Source organism: Chiloscyllium plagiosum, chromosome 1 (genome assembly GCF_004010195.1).
Source record: "Chiloscyllium plagiosum isolate BGI_BamShark_2017 chromosome 1, ASM401019v2, whole genome shotgun sequence".
NCBI lineage: Eukaryota > Metazoa > Chordata > Chondrichthyes > Orectolobiformes > Hemiscylliidae > Chiloscyllium > Chiloscyllium plagiosum.
Window position 1 is genome coordinate 58,593,275 of NC_057710.1, and position 12,144 is coordinate 58,605,418.

The 12,144-nt window shown below is 40.7% G+C and overlaps 1 protein-coding gene across 2 annotated transcripts in view; it reads right to left on the bottom strand.

Moving 5' to 3' along the window:
• Positions 1–12,144, bottom strand: part of pdzd2 (PDZ domain containing 2) — a 420,957-nt gene that overhangs the window by 54,566 nt on the left and 354,247 nt on the right. For both annotated transcript variants that reach the window (XM_043687429.1, XM_043687436.1), the window contains 3 exons: positions 10,783–10,954; positions 5,766–6,580; positions 2,212–2,356 (listed from right to left, as the gene is read on the bottom strand). In XM_043687429.1, coding sequence (XP_043543364.1) covers positions 2,212–2,356; positions 5,766–6,580; positions 10,783–10,954 — 1,132 coding nt within the window. The remainder of the gene's footprint in view (positions 1–2,211; positions 2,357–5,765; positions 6,581–10,782; positions 10,955–12,144) is intronic.

The following is a 12,144-nucleotide window of genomic DNA, read 5'->3' on the forward strand; positions in this document are numbered from 1 at the left end:
GTGTGAGTGTAAAGGGGCATAAGCTGTGAGAGGGTGCATGTGTCAGTGTGGGAGTGTATCTGTGAGCATATGAGAGAGAGCTTGTGTATGAGAGAGGGGCTGTGTGAGTGTGTGCGCCTGTGCATATGTGTGTGTGCGCACGTGTATATGTCATGCAGTGCAGTGGGGTCACCTGTAATGTGACATGAACCTGAGGTGCCAGTTGAGGCCACCCCCATGGGCACCGAACTTGGCTATCAGCCTCTGCTCGGCCATTTTCCATTGTTAACTGTCCCGAAGTCCGCCTTGGAGGACGGTCACTCGAAGGTCTGAGGTCGAATTTCCCAGACTGCTGAAGTGTTTTCCGACTGGGAGGGAACATTCCTGTCTGTTGATTGTTATGCGATGTCCATTCATCCATTGCCTTAGCCTCTGCTTGGTCTCACTAATGTACCATGCCTCAGGGCATCCTTGCCTGCAGCGTATGAGATAGACAATGTTATCTGAGTCACATGAGTACCTACCTCGTACATGGTGAGAGGTGTCCCCATGTGCAATGGTGGTATCCATGTTGACCCTCTGACACACCTTGCAGTGTCTACCATGACAAGGTTGTATGGTGTTGTCCTGAAAGCCGGGTGGTTTGCTGTGAATGATGGTCTGTTTGAGGTTTGGTGGTGTTTGAAGGCCAGAAGTGCAGGTGTGGGGAAGACCATGTTCGTGATAGGTACTCATTGTCTATCTCAACATTGTCTATCTCATACGCTGCAAGCAAGGATGCCCTGCGATTTACATATGAAAGAACTGAAACCAACATGCCCATTGTAAAAGATGAGACACTTAACAAACAATCCAGGTCTTTTTCAATATATCATTTCAGTTACATTACAATGTAAACTTTTGCGAGAAATTCTGTGCCCTACAATCTTTTACTCCACAATCACCTGATGAAGGAGCAGCGCTCCAACAGTTAGTGCTTCCAAATAAACCTGTTGGACTATAACCTGATGTTGAGTGATTTTTAGTTTTATCTTGAATTTGCTCCTGGAGTAAGAAAGTGAAAAACAGATTGCAATAAATAATGATTATCCTACCATTCTGGTTTTAAATACAGGCTAGATTTTTGGATAACTGCAGAATTAATTGCTGTTATGAATAGTCATCTGTACAATTCAGGAAATGAATAGTGCTGAAAAAAGTGAAAAGCTTTGACAAAATGTGTCACTTTCAGCAATATCGTTATTACAGAATTTGCTGGAAAATGTATAATAAAACAGTGCTTTTCAGTAAAACATCAACAACACAAGCAGCACTTTTTCAATCAACCTTTTATAAAAGTTAAGTTGCCATAGTCTTTCCAAACCATAGGGCTGCTCCCATAACAGAGTTAAAAATCACACAACACCAGGTTATAGTCCAACAGGTTTATTTGGAAATAGAAATAAACCTGTTGGATTATAACCTGGTGTTGTGTGATATTTAACTTTGTCCACCCCAGTCCAACACCAGCACTTCCACCTCATAAGAGAGAGATGACTAGTAGTGGTCTAACCTGACGGTCATCACGCATCAGGAGAGGGAAGAAGTTGAAAAGGAAAGCCCTTTATTATAACCTCAGCCAGTGTGAGAATGGAACCCATGCTGTTGGTGTCACTCTGCATTGTAAATCAGCTCTCCAGCCAACTGAGTTAACCGAGCCCCTAATGTTATAACACATCCCTCGAGGAGGAAGGACTTGAACCCAGACCATCTGGCTGAGGAGGAGGATTACTACCACTGCACTATGACAGCCTGCTCATTTCCTCATTTATTGACTGAATTTAATCAGGTCAATTAAATAATTGGCATCAGCTTCCTGGACAGTCTCGTTGGCCATCTTGTGATACAGTGGTAGTGTACCTAACTGTGAACTGAGAGACATGGTTCAAATCCCACCTGCCCCAGAAGTGTGTAATAACATCTCTGAACAAGTTGATTGGAAAGTAGGTCCTAGACAGTCCTTTTGTGAAAGGGTTTTTATAAGATGAGCAAGTAAGTAATTTCTATTGGGTGCATTTGGTATACAATTTCATGGCTACACAATAGGAAAGCAAAATGGTTGCATTTGCATTGGAATGCAACCATTTTGATTTGCTTGCATCCACCTTTCTCATGAGAGAAGGCACCCTAATAGGAGAAAATAATACTTTTTCACAAACACAAACTCTGCTCAAAACCTAACTCTTTACTTACCTGATATTGGTTTGCGTACTTCGAGTGTGATGGAAGGTGGGAGGTTGTACACAAAGTTACAGGTTTCTTGGTAAGACATGCTGAAGACAGGTGTGTTATTAATCAAGACAATTTCATCTCCGGGACCAAGCTTTCCTTTAGATTCCTGGAAAAAATAATGCCATGGTTATGTGTGTAACTGTAATTGTCTCATAACAAACGGGCAAAGTGTAAAGTCTAGGTAATGAATAGTGAGACACACAATTACGATAGAAACTCAACCATCAGAAGTTTAAAGTACACCATTTATAGCACAATTCAGACACAGTAATGATCTGGCTACAATTTTGAATTCTGAGTTTACTGGCTACAAGTGAAACTTTTGAAACAACAATTGCAAAATTTAAATATGGAAATGTAAGTTCACCATGTGAGATACTGCTTGATGTTGAGGTACACAACCGAGGGGTGTCTCCGTCTCAGCTCGATAAGTGTTACCTGATTTCAAACATGAGGAGTAGAAATAAAGCTGGTTTCAGGTTACTGTTGGACTGGGTGGGGGAGGGTGGGGTAGATTAGGGCTTCCTGATCATCTTCCGGTTAACTCCAGCACTAAATGCTGGTATTGGAAGAGCAGAAGGTGACTGCCAGCTGTTATGTTGACTCACCTGCTCAGATAACTTGTCGAAACTCCCTATTGTCGTTGCTCATACATGACAACTGGTCACCCAAATAAGCATTTCAGTGTCTATGGAAGTAAAGTAAAGTTGCCATAGCCCCAGAGAACCATAGGGCTGTTCTCTCATTACAGCGAGAGAGAGAGAGTAAGATGACAGCTGGTGATTTAACCTGACAGTCACCACACTTCAGGTGAGGAGCAAAGTTGAGTAGGTGGGACCTTCATGATAAGCAGGAAGCAGTGCAGGAATTCAAATTGCGCTCTTGGTGTTACTCTGTCATCCAACTAATTGAGCTAACTGACTGTGGAAATAGACTCCAGTAAAGCATCAATCCCTACAGAGGGCAGGCATAAAACAAAGAGGGAAAAATCCCAGATCATATAAAAATGCACTTGGTCTCTATAGCTGCTCATGCGACTGAATTCAGTTAAATGTCGACATCAATGTTCTTGTTCCTTACAATGTTTATATGGCCTTTAAAATGTTTTTGGAACTCAGTGTCAGTGGCCACTTTCAACAGCACACCTCATATCTTCTATTGTCCATGGTAGATTGTTCACTCCACAGCATCTCAATAAATTAAAACAATGCTCAGAGATCATATCCAAGAACTGATACTCAGTACAAGAGGCCACCAGACCCTATCATAATGTGCTAATTGATTCTTTTTCACAGTAGACTATGATGACATGCATTCTATTTAGACTGAGCCTTGGGTCAATAAATAGTCTTAATTAAAGAAAGTAGATGAATGAACCATATAGTACATTGAAATAGCCTTTCCTGTGTTCTGTAAAACATAAAATACCATAAGTGCCATTTATTGTCCAACATAAACTTCAAACTGAAATCAACTCCTCAATTTTATTCAGATTTGATCAAAATACCATGCTAATCTGACAAAATCAACAATTACAATTGCATATGTTGGTTATGATTCCAGCGAAGCCAGACTGTATATTGAACCACTTGTCCAATCCAATCCAAACCATAATTCAATATCTATGGCCATTGAGCTCTCCAACAAAATGACTGCAGCTAATCATTGGCCTCATTCCTTGTTCAAGGTTCTCAGACATGTCTGTCGATTACATCCACCACCGAACCAGAAGCTGGTTTTACAGGAGCATGGAGACTAGTCTTTAAAATGTGTTTAAAATTTTCCAAAATAAATGGAACAACAATAATATATAACAACAGTATTACTGGGAGTGGTGCCCACTGTTGGGAATGCACTCTGGTGACAGGATGCAGCAATGGATGACTGTCAAAACAAAAAAAATGTCAGGAGTTGTTGGGGGTACAGTCATAAGGGCAAGCATTACCAACAAGGAGAGGCATCAAATTTATCAGGTGGTTCCCCCATGTGGCGGAGGATCCAACCTCTGCTGGTGAAAGCCAATGCTTGCTGGACGAGATCCTTTTGGTTTCTAGCCAAGAGGACCAAGCTGTCCCAGTACTCCTACAACACTGACTTGTATCTAACAATGTGGAAAATCATCCAGGTACATCCTGTATACAAGAAGCGGGACAAATCCAACTCAGCAATTACAATCCCATCAGTCAACACTCAATCTTCAATGAAGTGATGGAAGGTGTCATCAACATACTATCAAGCAACATCTGGTCAACAATAACCTTCTCACTGATGACCAGGTTAAGTTTTGCCAGGGCCATTTGACCAAGTGTGGCATCAGGGAGACCTAGCAAAACTGGAGTCAATGGGAATCAGGAGGAAATCACTCTGCTGCTTGAGGTCATATCTGGCACATAGAAAGATGGTTGCTGGACATCAGTCATCACAACTCCAGGACATCTCTGCAGGAGATCCTCAGGGCAATGTCCTAGATCCAACTGACTTCAGCTGTTTCATCAATGACTTTCCCTCCGGTGGTATGATTGCACAATGTTCAGCGTTATTCTCAACTCCTCAGATAATGAAGCAGTACATGTCCAAATGCAGCAAGACATGATCAATATCCAGGCTTGGGCTGAAAGGTGGCAAGTAACAATTGTGCCACACAAATGCCAGGCAATGCCATCTCCTAAGGGAGACAATCTAACCATCACCACTTGACGTTCAATGGTATTACTATCACTGAAATCCCCCCTAACAACAACTTGGGGATACCACTGATCAGAAACTGAACTGGACGAGCCATATAAACACAGTGGCTACAAGAACAGGTAAGAGGCTAGGAATATGGCAGCGAGTAACTCAACCCCTGACCCTCTGAAGCCTGTCCAACATCTACAAGGCAGAAATGTGACTTTCCTCACCACTGGCAGCACACTATGGCAGTTTTAAGGCAATGGGCAATTTTCCAATCCTCATCCCATTGTGCTATTTCACAAGCTCTCCCAATCCTCTTCTAACCTATTCCCAGCATGGTAAAATCCAGCCCTCCATTGCTGTTGCAAATAGAAGTGATTCAGTGTTGCCAGTTTAACCACTCTGTTGCAATACCAGAGATGATGTGTAACCAAAACATAAAACAATGAACATTTCACAAACAAACATCACATGATCTGCATTTACAATATTTCAGTTACGTTAATTGCATTATTCTTAATACCGGCTAAGGGAACAAACGCATATTTGCACCTGAAACAAAAACAGAAATTGCTGGAAAAGCTTAGCAAGTCGGGAAGTATCTGTGGAGAGAAATCAGAGTTAACATTTCAGGTCAAGTGACCCTTGCTCAGAACTCCTCTGCTTTTGTTTCTGATTTACAGCATTCGCAGTTCTTTCAGTTTTTATTCCATATTTTCACCTTTTTATTGTCACTTAGATTTACTAAATTCCCAGGTAGTTTGAGCGTTATTTCCCAATTAGTAGGTTAATTTATTTATACATTATAAATAATGAAACAAACAAGTAAACTGTTAACTTACTCTCTCAGCTGCTCCACTTGGTTGTAAGCCTCTTATCAGAACTCTTAAAGGAGAAACCTTGATTTCCAAATCCAATCCAAATGATTCTGATTTTTCCCGTGTGAGATGTATTGTTTCTGTGCAGCACATTACTGAGGTGTCTCCCATCTCAGTCTTTTTGCTATGAGGCAGTGGCCTTGCAGTGGGTTTGGTGGGAGGGGAATGATGCTCCTCATTCTTCTGCTTCAAGAGGTTTGGTGGGCATTCAATGCTCATCATGCTCTTCACTCGAGTGACAGCTTTGTGTTCAAGTTTGGGTGATCGCTTGGACTCCACCTGAGACTCCTTGATCACAAGGTTGCTATGATTAGTGTCAGTGGAACTGGATGATTCAAAGAATTTAAGTGGCATGAAGGGAGAGTCAACCATTTGCTCCATTGAACTGTCCTCAGACTCTAATGAGCTGCCGTACTGAGGTAGGGCACCATTGCTGCTGACATTTCTCAACAACTCACCATCTTGGCTTAAATCATCCACTTCAACAGAAGATGTGGCTATAATAATTCCTGAGTCTTCCTCGGGCATCTTCTGTGTGATTTGAAGCATTTTGAGTCGAGCGCTATCCTCAACCTTCACAAAGTCTTCATCATCACTGATGTCATCATAGCAAATGACCCTTCTCTGCCGTAGAAGAGGGCTGCGAATGGATTTGGGGCTCTCACTTGGACTGACCTGTCGAGCCAATTCCATGTGTTTGTTCTTAGGTACAACAGATTTCCCATTGCTGAGGGACATGGAGGACACCTCTGGCTTCGGCACTCCAGTTTCCTTGGGCACTAAAAATACATGTAAATTTTTTTTGTTATATTCATTTGGAAGTACCCACCAAGTTATTTCCTTAAAGAAAAGTTAAGACAAATTATGACCAAACTCGGTGGGAATATAAGTTGTGAGGATGAAAAGGGGACTTGGACAGGCTAAGGGAAGGGACAAGAACATGGCAAATGGAATATAAAGTAAGTAAATGTAACATTACCAACAGTGAGACAGCGTATTTATCAATTAGTGACAGGTTGGAAAGTACTGCTGTCACAAGTGACCTGGGTGTCCCGTTCATGAGTTTGTAAAAGCTGTAGCAGAAAATTAGAAAAACTAACAGTATAATCATCTTCATTGCAAGAGAATTTGAGCAAAGATGTTATGGGAAGTTAGTAAAGAAATTGTGGGGCCCCTAGAATGATATTTGCATCATTCAAAGACATGGTGAGGTGCCAGAGGATTGAAGGGTGGCTAATGTAGTGTCTTTATTTAAGAAAGGCTGTATGAAGCCTGGGAAATGTAGCTCTGTGAATTAGACATCAGTGATTACTAAGTTGTTGGAGAGTATTCTGAAAGAGAGAATTTATGCGCATTTGGAGAGGCAAGGACTGATTAGGGATAGTCAGCATTGCTTTGTGAGTGGGAAATCATGTCTCACAAACTTGATTTGAGTTTTTGAGGATGTAACCAAAAGTAATGATGAGGGCAAAGTGGAAAACATTGTCTACATGGATGTTAGTAAAATCTTTGGCAAGTTTTGTATGGTAGACTAATTAGGAAAGTTATATCACATGGGATTCAGGGATAGCTTGCCAATTGGATACAAAATTGGCTTGATAGTAAGGGGCAGAAAATGGTGGTGAAGGGTTGTTTATCGGACTGGAGGCCTTTGACCAGACATCAGTGCTGGGTCCACTAAACAATTAGGGTGAGAATTTAGGAGACATGGTTATTACATTTGCATATGACACAAAAACTGGTGGCATAGTTGACAGTGAGGCAGTGAGGAAGGTTATCTCAGATTACAAAGGGATCTTGATTAATTGGGCCAATGGGCTGAGGAGTGCCAGGTGGAGTTTAATTTAGATAAATGCAAGGTACTGCATTTTAGTAAAACAGACAAGGGCAGGACTTATACAGTTAATGATAAGTCTGGGGTACAGGTACATAGTTCTTTCAAAGTTGCATCACAGGTAGACAGGGTGGTTAGCATGCTTGCCTTCATTGCTCAGTCCATTGAATATAGGTGTTGGGACGTCATGTTGCGGTTGTACAGGACATGGGTGAGGCTATGTTCAGTACAGGATATTATTAAATTGGAAATGGTTCAGAAAAAAATTATGAGAATGTTGCTGGGATTGGAAGATTTGAGTTATGACGATAGCCTGGGACATTTTTCACTGGAGCGTAAGAGGTTGAGGAGTGACCTTACAGGGGTTTATAAAATCATGAGGGGCATAGCAAAGGTCCTTTCCCTAGGGTGGGTGAGTTCAAAACTAGGGGGCATATTTTTAAGGTGAGAGGAGAAAGATTTAAAAGGAACCTGAGGGGCAACCTTTTCACACAGGAGGATAGTTTGTGTATGGAAATGAACTGTCAGACGAAATTGTAGATGCAGATACAGTTACAACATTTGAAAGACATTTGGATAGATACATGAATAGGAAAGGTTTAGAGGGATATGGACCAAATGCAGGCAAGTGGGATTAGTTTATCTGGAAAACTTGGTTGGCATGGACGATGTGTCTGTTTACAGGCTGTATGATCCTATGACTCTATGACTTTCTGCAATTCTATAGAGCACTGGTGTGACTGCATCTGTAGCACTGTGTATAATTGTGGTCTCTGCATGTAATTAAGAAAATATTTGCTTTAGAGGGAGTGGATCAGAGGTTCACCAGACTATTTCTGGTTGGCAGATATGTTTCATGGTGAGAAACTAAGCTTGCATTCTCTAGAGTTACAAATAATAAGAGGTGATCTCATTGAAACTTAGCAAACACATACAAAGCGGATGTGAAGAAGATGTTTCTGCTGGCTGGTGAATCTGGAACCAGGGCATGTAACCTTAAAATAAGGGGTAGACCATTTAAGACTGAGATTAGGAGACATTTTTTCACTTGGAAGGCAGTGAATCATTGGAATTCTCTACCCTAGAAGTTGTCGAAAGTCAATCATTGACCACATTCAAGATGGAAATTAAGAGTCTTCTGAATCTAATTAATCATGTGATATGGTGGTTCTATAGCAAAGTGTGTTAAAGTACAGTCAGTTCTGATATAACGCGATAGTTCTGTTCTTGTGCGATCTCATGTTATAAGAAAATTGCGCAATAGAGGCACCATTTAAACTAATGTGGCTGGAATCGTATTATAGCCAATACAGGTAAAGAAAGTTCACATTCTACAAACAATGGTCAAAATCTTTCTTGAAGAAACTCATGTTACAGCAGAACCAACTGTAAACGATCAGTCGTGAGCAGGCTTGATGAGTTGAAATAGTCTACTCCTGTTTCTAATTGCCTATAATGAAAAAAATTACTGTACGCCTAACAATCCATCAGTTAGAAGAAGGACTTTGTTCAATCCCTACTATTAAAGCCTTTGCTATTTTCAGGGCTACATTGACCAAGGCTGCTTTAATCCTTTTGACAGGTTAAGCTGGTCCTCAACTGCCCTTCAACTGAAGTCATGAAACTCTTGTGACAATCCTATGAAGTAACATACTTTCCCTCTCATTTTCTATATCTCATGGGGGAGAAAGTAAAATTGGTCCCATCAGCTCCCACCTCTTTTTTCAATTCTATCATGGAAGATCAGCAATTGTTGGCTATCCCTAAATGTCCTAGAGCAGTTGGTGGTTAAGACGTCTTTTTGAATCACTGCAGCCAATGCAGTGTAGTTACGCCTACAGTGTTGTTAGGAAGGGACTTCCAGGATGTTGACCCAGCTACAGCAAAGGGGCAGCATTTGTTTCCAAGTCAGGATGCTGTATGGCCTGGAGAAGAACATGCACTTGATGGTCTTCCCATGAGTCTGAAGCCTTGTGCTTCTAGATGGTAGAGGCCGTGGGTTTGGAAGGTGCTGCTGAAAGGGCCCTGGTTAATTGGTAAGTTCACCTTGTAGATAGCACTCTATGCCATGATGGAAGAAGTGAATATTTAAATTAGTGAATGTGTGCTAACTAAGCAGGGATTTTTTTTGGATGATGTTGGGTTTCTTAAGTGATGTTGGAGATGTATTCAACCAGGCAATTGGAGAGTATTCCACCAGACACTTGGCTTGTGCTTTGTAGATGGTGGACAGGCTTTGGAGATTCAGGTGGTGAGTTAGTTGCTGCAAAATTCCCACTCTTTGACCTTATCTTGTAGCCAATTTTTTTTTTGGCTATTTCTGGTGCGTTTCTAGTTAATGATAATCCTTGCTTTTTCCCATATCTTCCACAGATAGTACCAGGAAAATGGCTCATAATCCCAACATTTCTTTCTCAGATGTCCATAGATTTAAGAAATATTTCTAAACCAAAGACATCAATGAAATAGGGAGAGAATGGGATCAGCCATGATCATTCTGAATGGTGGGGCAGGCTCAATGGGAGGAATCACTTACTCTTACTCCTATTTTCTATGTTGCTATGAATTAGTCAAAGAGACATCTACTGTTCTCATTTCTTGCATTTTCTGATTCACAAACTATATTCCCATAAGTTTTTAGTTTGTGCAAAGCTCAGTACAAAATTAGGAAAATTATTAACTGTAACTATTATTTAAACAGAAGAGATGAAATGGTAAATTTTGAAACAAGAACAGCTAGAAATACACAGGAGTCAATCAGAATCAAAGTGTTATTTAGAAGCAAAACTCTCTCAGAACTTTTCTACGAATCAGTCAACACGAGCATTTCACTGGGGTCTTCCTCAGATCAGGATGCTCAGATTCAAATCAAGCCTCTTTGATAGGTTGGACAAAGATCGTGGAGTCAATTTTAACCTGGCACTAATGGGCCTCAAACTGGATTGTTACGTTTTAGAAGTAAGTATAAGGGATTTGAACTCATCTCCCCAGAACATTACCTGGATCTCTGAGTTACCTGTTCAGCGATAATACCACTAGGCCTTCTCCCCTGATTCGCGCCCCCCCACCAACTCCAAGAAAATAAATCCTCTGATTTCTGATTTCATCCCAGTATCATTAAGAAACAATAGTTAGAATAAGTCATACCTGAATTCAGAGGAGAAACAACACTGTCATCTAAAGAGTTACTTGTGCTCTTCTGCCGCAGGTGTTCTTCCTCACTGGAAGCTGTTAACATTGTGTCTGAGAGTGACGACTGGCTGGGAACATGGTGGGAAAAGTACTGGGAGAGTTCCGTTTCTGAACTCAGTGACCCTTGCTGAAAGAGAACAGGATTAGACGAAAAATTACAGTATATTGTAGAAACAAGCTTTTCGATCCAACATGTCTCTGCAATGTTTATGCTCTACATTATCCTCCTTCCATCTTACTTCATGTCACCTTACCAACACAATAATTATGAAATTCATGACAAAGTTTTGAGAGATTAAAGCATGATATAGGAAGACTATTTAAATGATCAGAGTCAGTGCAGGAATTCATGACTGGGAAAATACTTGATGTTTTTGAGAGTTATTAATTGAGACCTTAGATTGTCAATAAAAATCTCATCCTGGTTTTCAATTCTCTTCAATGGTCTTGACTCTATCTGTCTCTTCTCCAACATAATACTCTCTGAGATATTAGCATTCCTCTAATCCTGGCCTCATGGGTATTTTCAATTATAACTGCTCTACCATAAGTGGCTGTTTCATCAGATACTTGGCCATAAGCTCTGAAACATACCTGTACCTACATCTCTACCACATTCCTTCTTTAAGACACTCTTTAAAATCTACCTCTTTGTGCGAGCTTTTGTTTATCTGACCTATTATTTCCTTACGTGCCTATGTCACACTTTGATTTATAAAACTCCATTATTGTATGAGTAATTGTGTTGTGTAAGATGCTATAAGTTGTTCTTGTTATTGGTAGAACGCTCAAGAACCAAATTTGGGTGGATGGCAAAATAACAAAGGTAACATGAGGAAAATTTATTTTATGCAGTGAATGGTTCGGATCTGAAATGTACTCTTTGACAGTGTGGCAGAGACAGTCTCAACTGTAGCCTTTTTTTTGGATAATTAGTGGAAGAGAAAAGATTTGCAGGACTATCGGACAAGGATATAGGACAGCTGAACTGCTTTTGCACAAGGCTAGCATGGACACAACTGATTGCGTGGTCTCCTGCTGTGCTGTAACCACCCTAAGATTCAAGCTTTAATGAAAAAGTCAACTGCAACTTTGGCCCATATCACTCTCTCACTAATTTACTTTTATTGCTATTCATAAAAATTCCTACCTACAGCATGTTGCAACCCAGGAAACCTTTCATTAAAAGTAAGACTCAGAGTATGTGCCTGTGCTGGTTATTGCCAGAAAGTGATGATGCAGGCCTCAAATGTTAACTGTTAAGTGTGATATCTTCATTATTGCAATCACTGAGTGTCAAAAATGGCCCTGATTAAT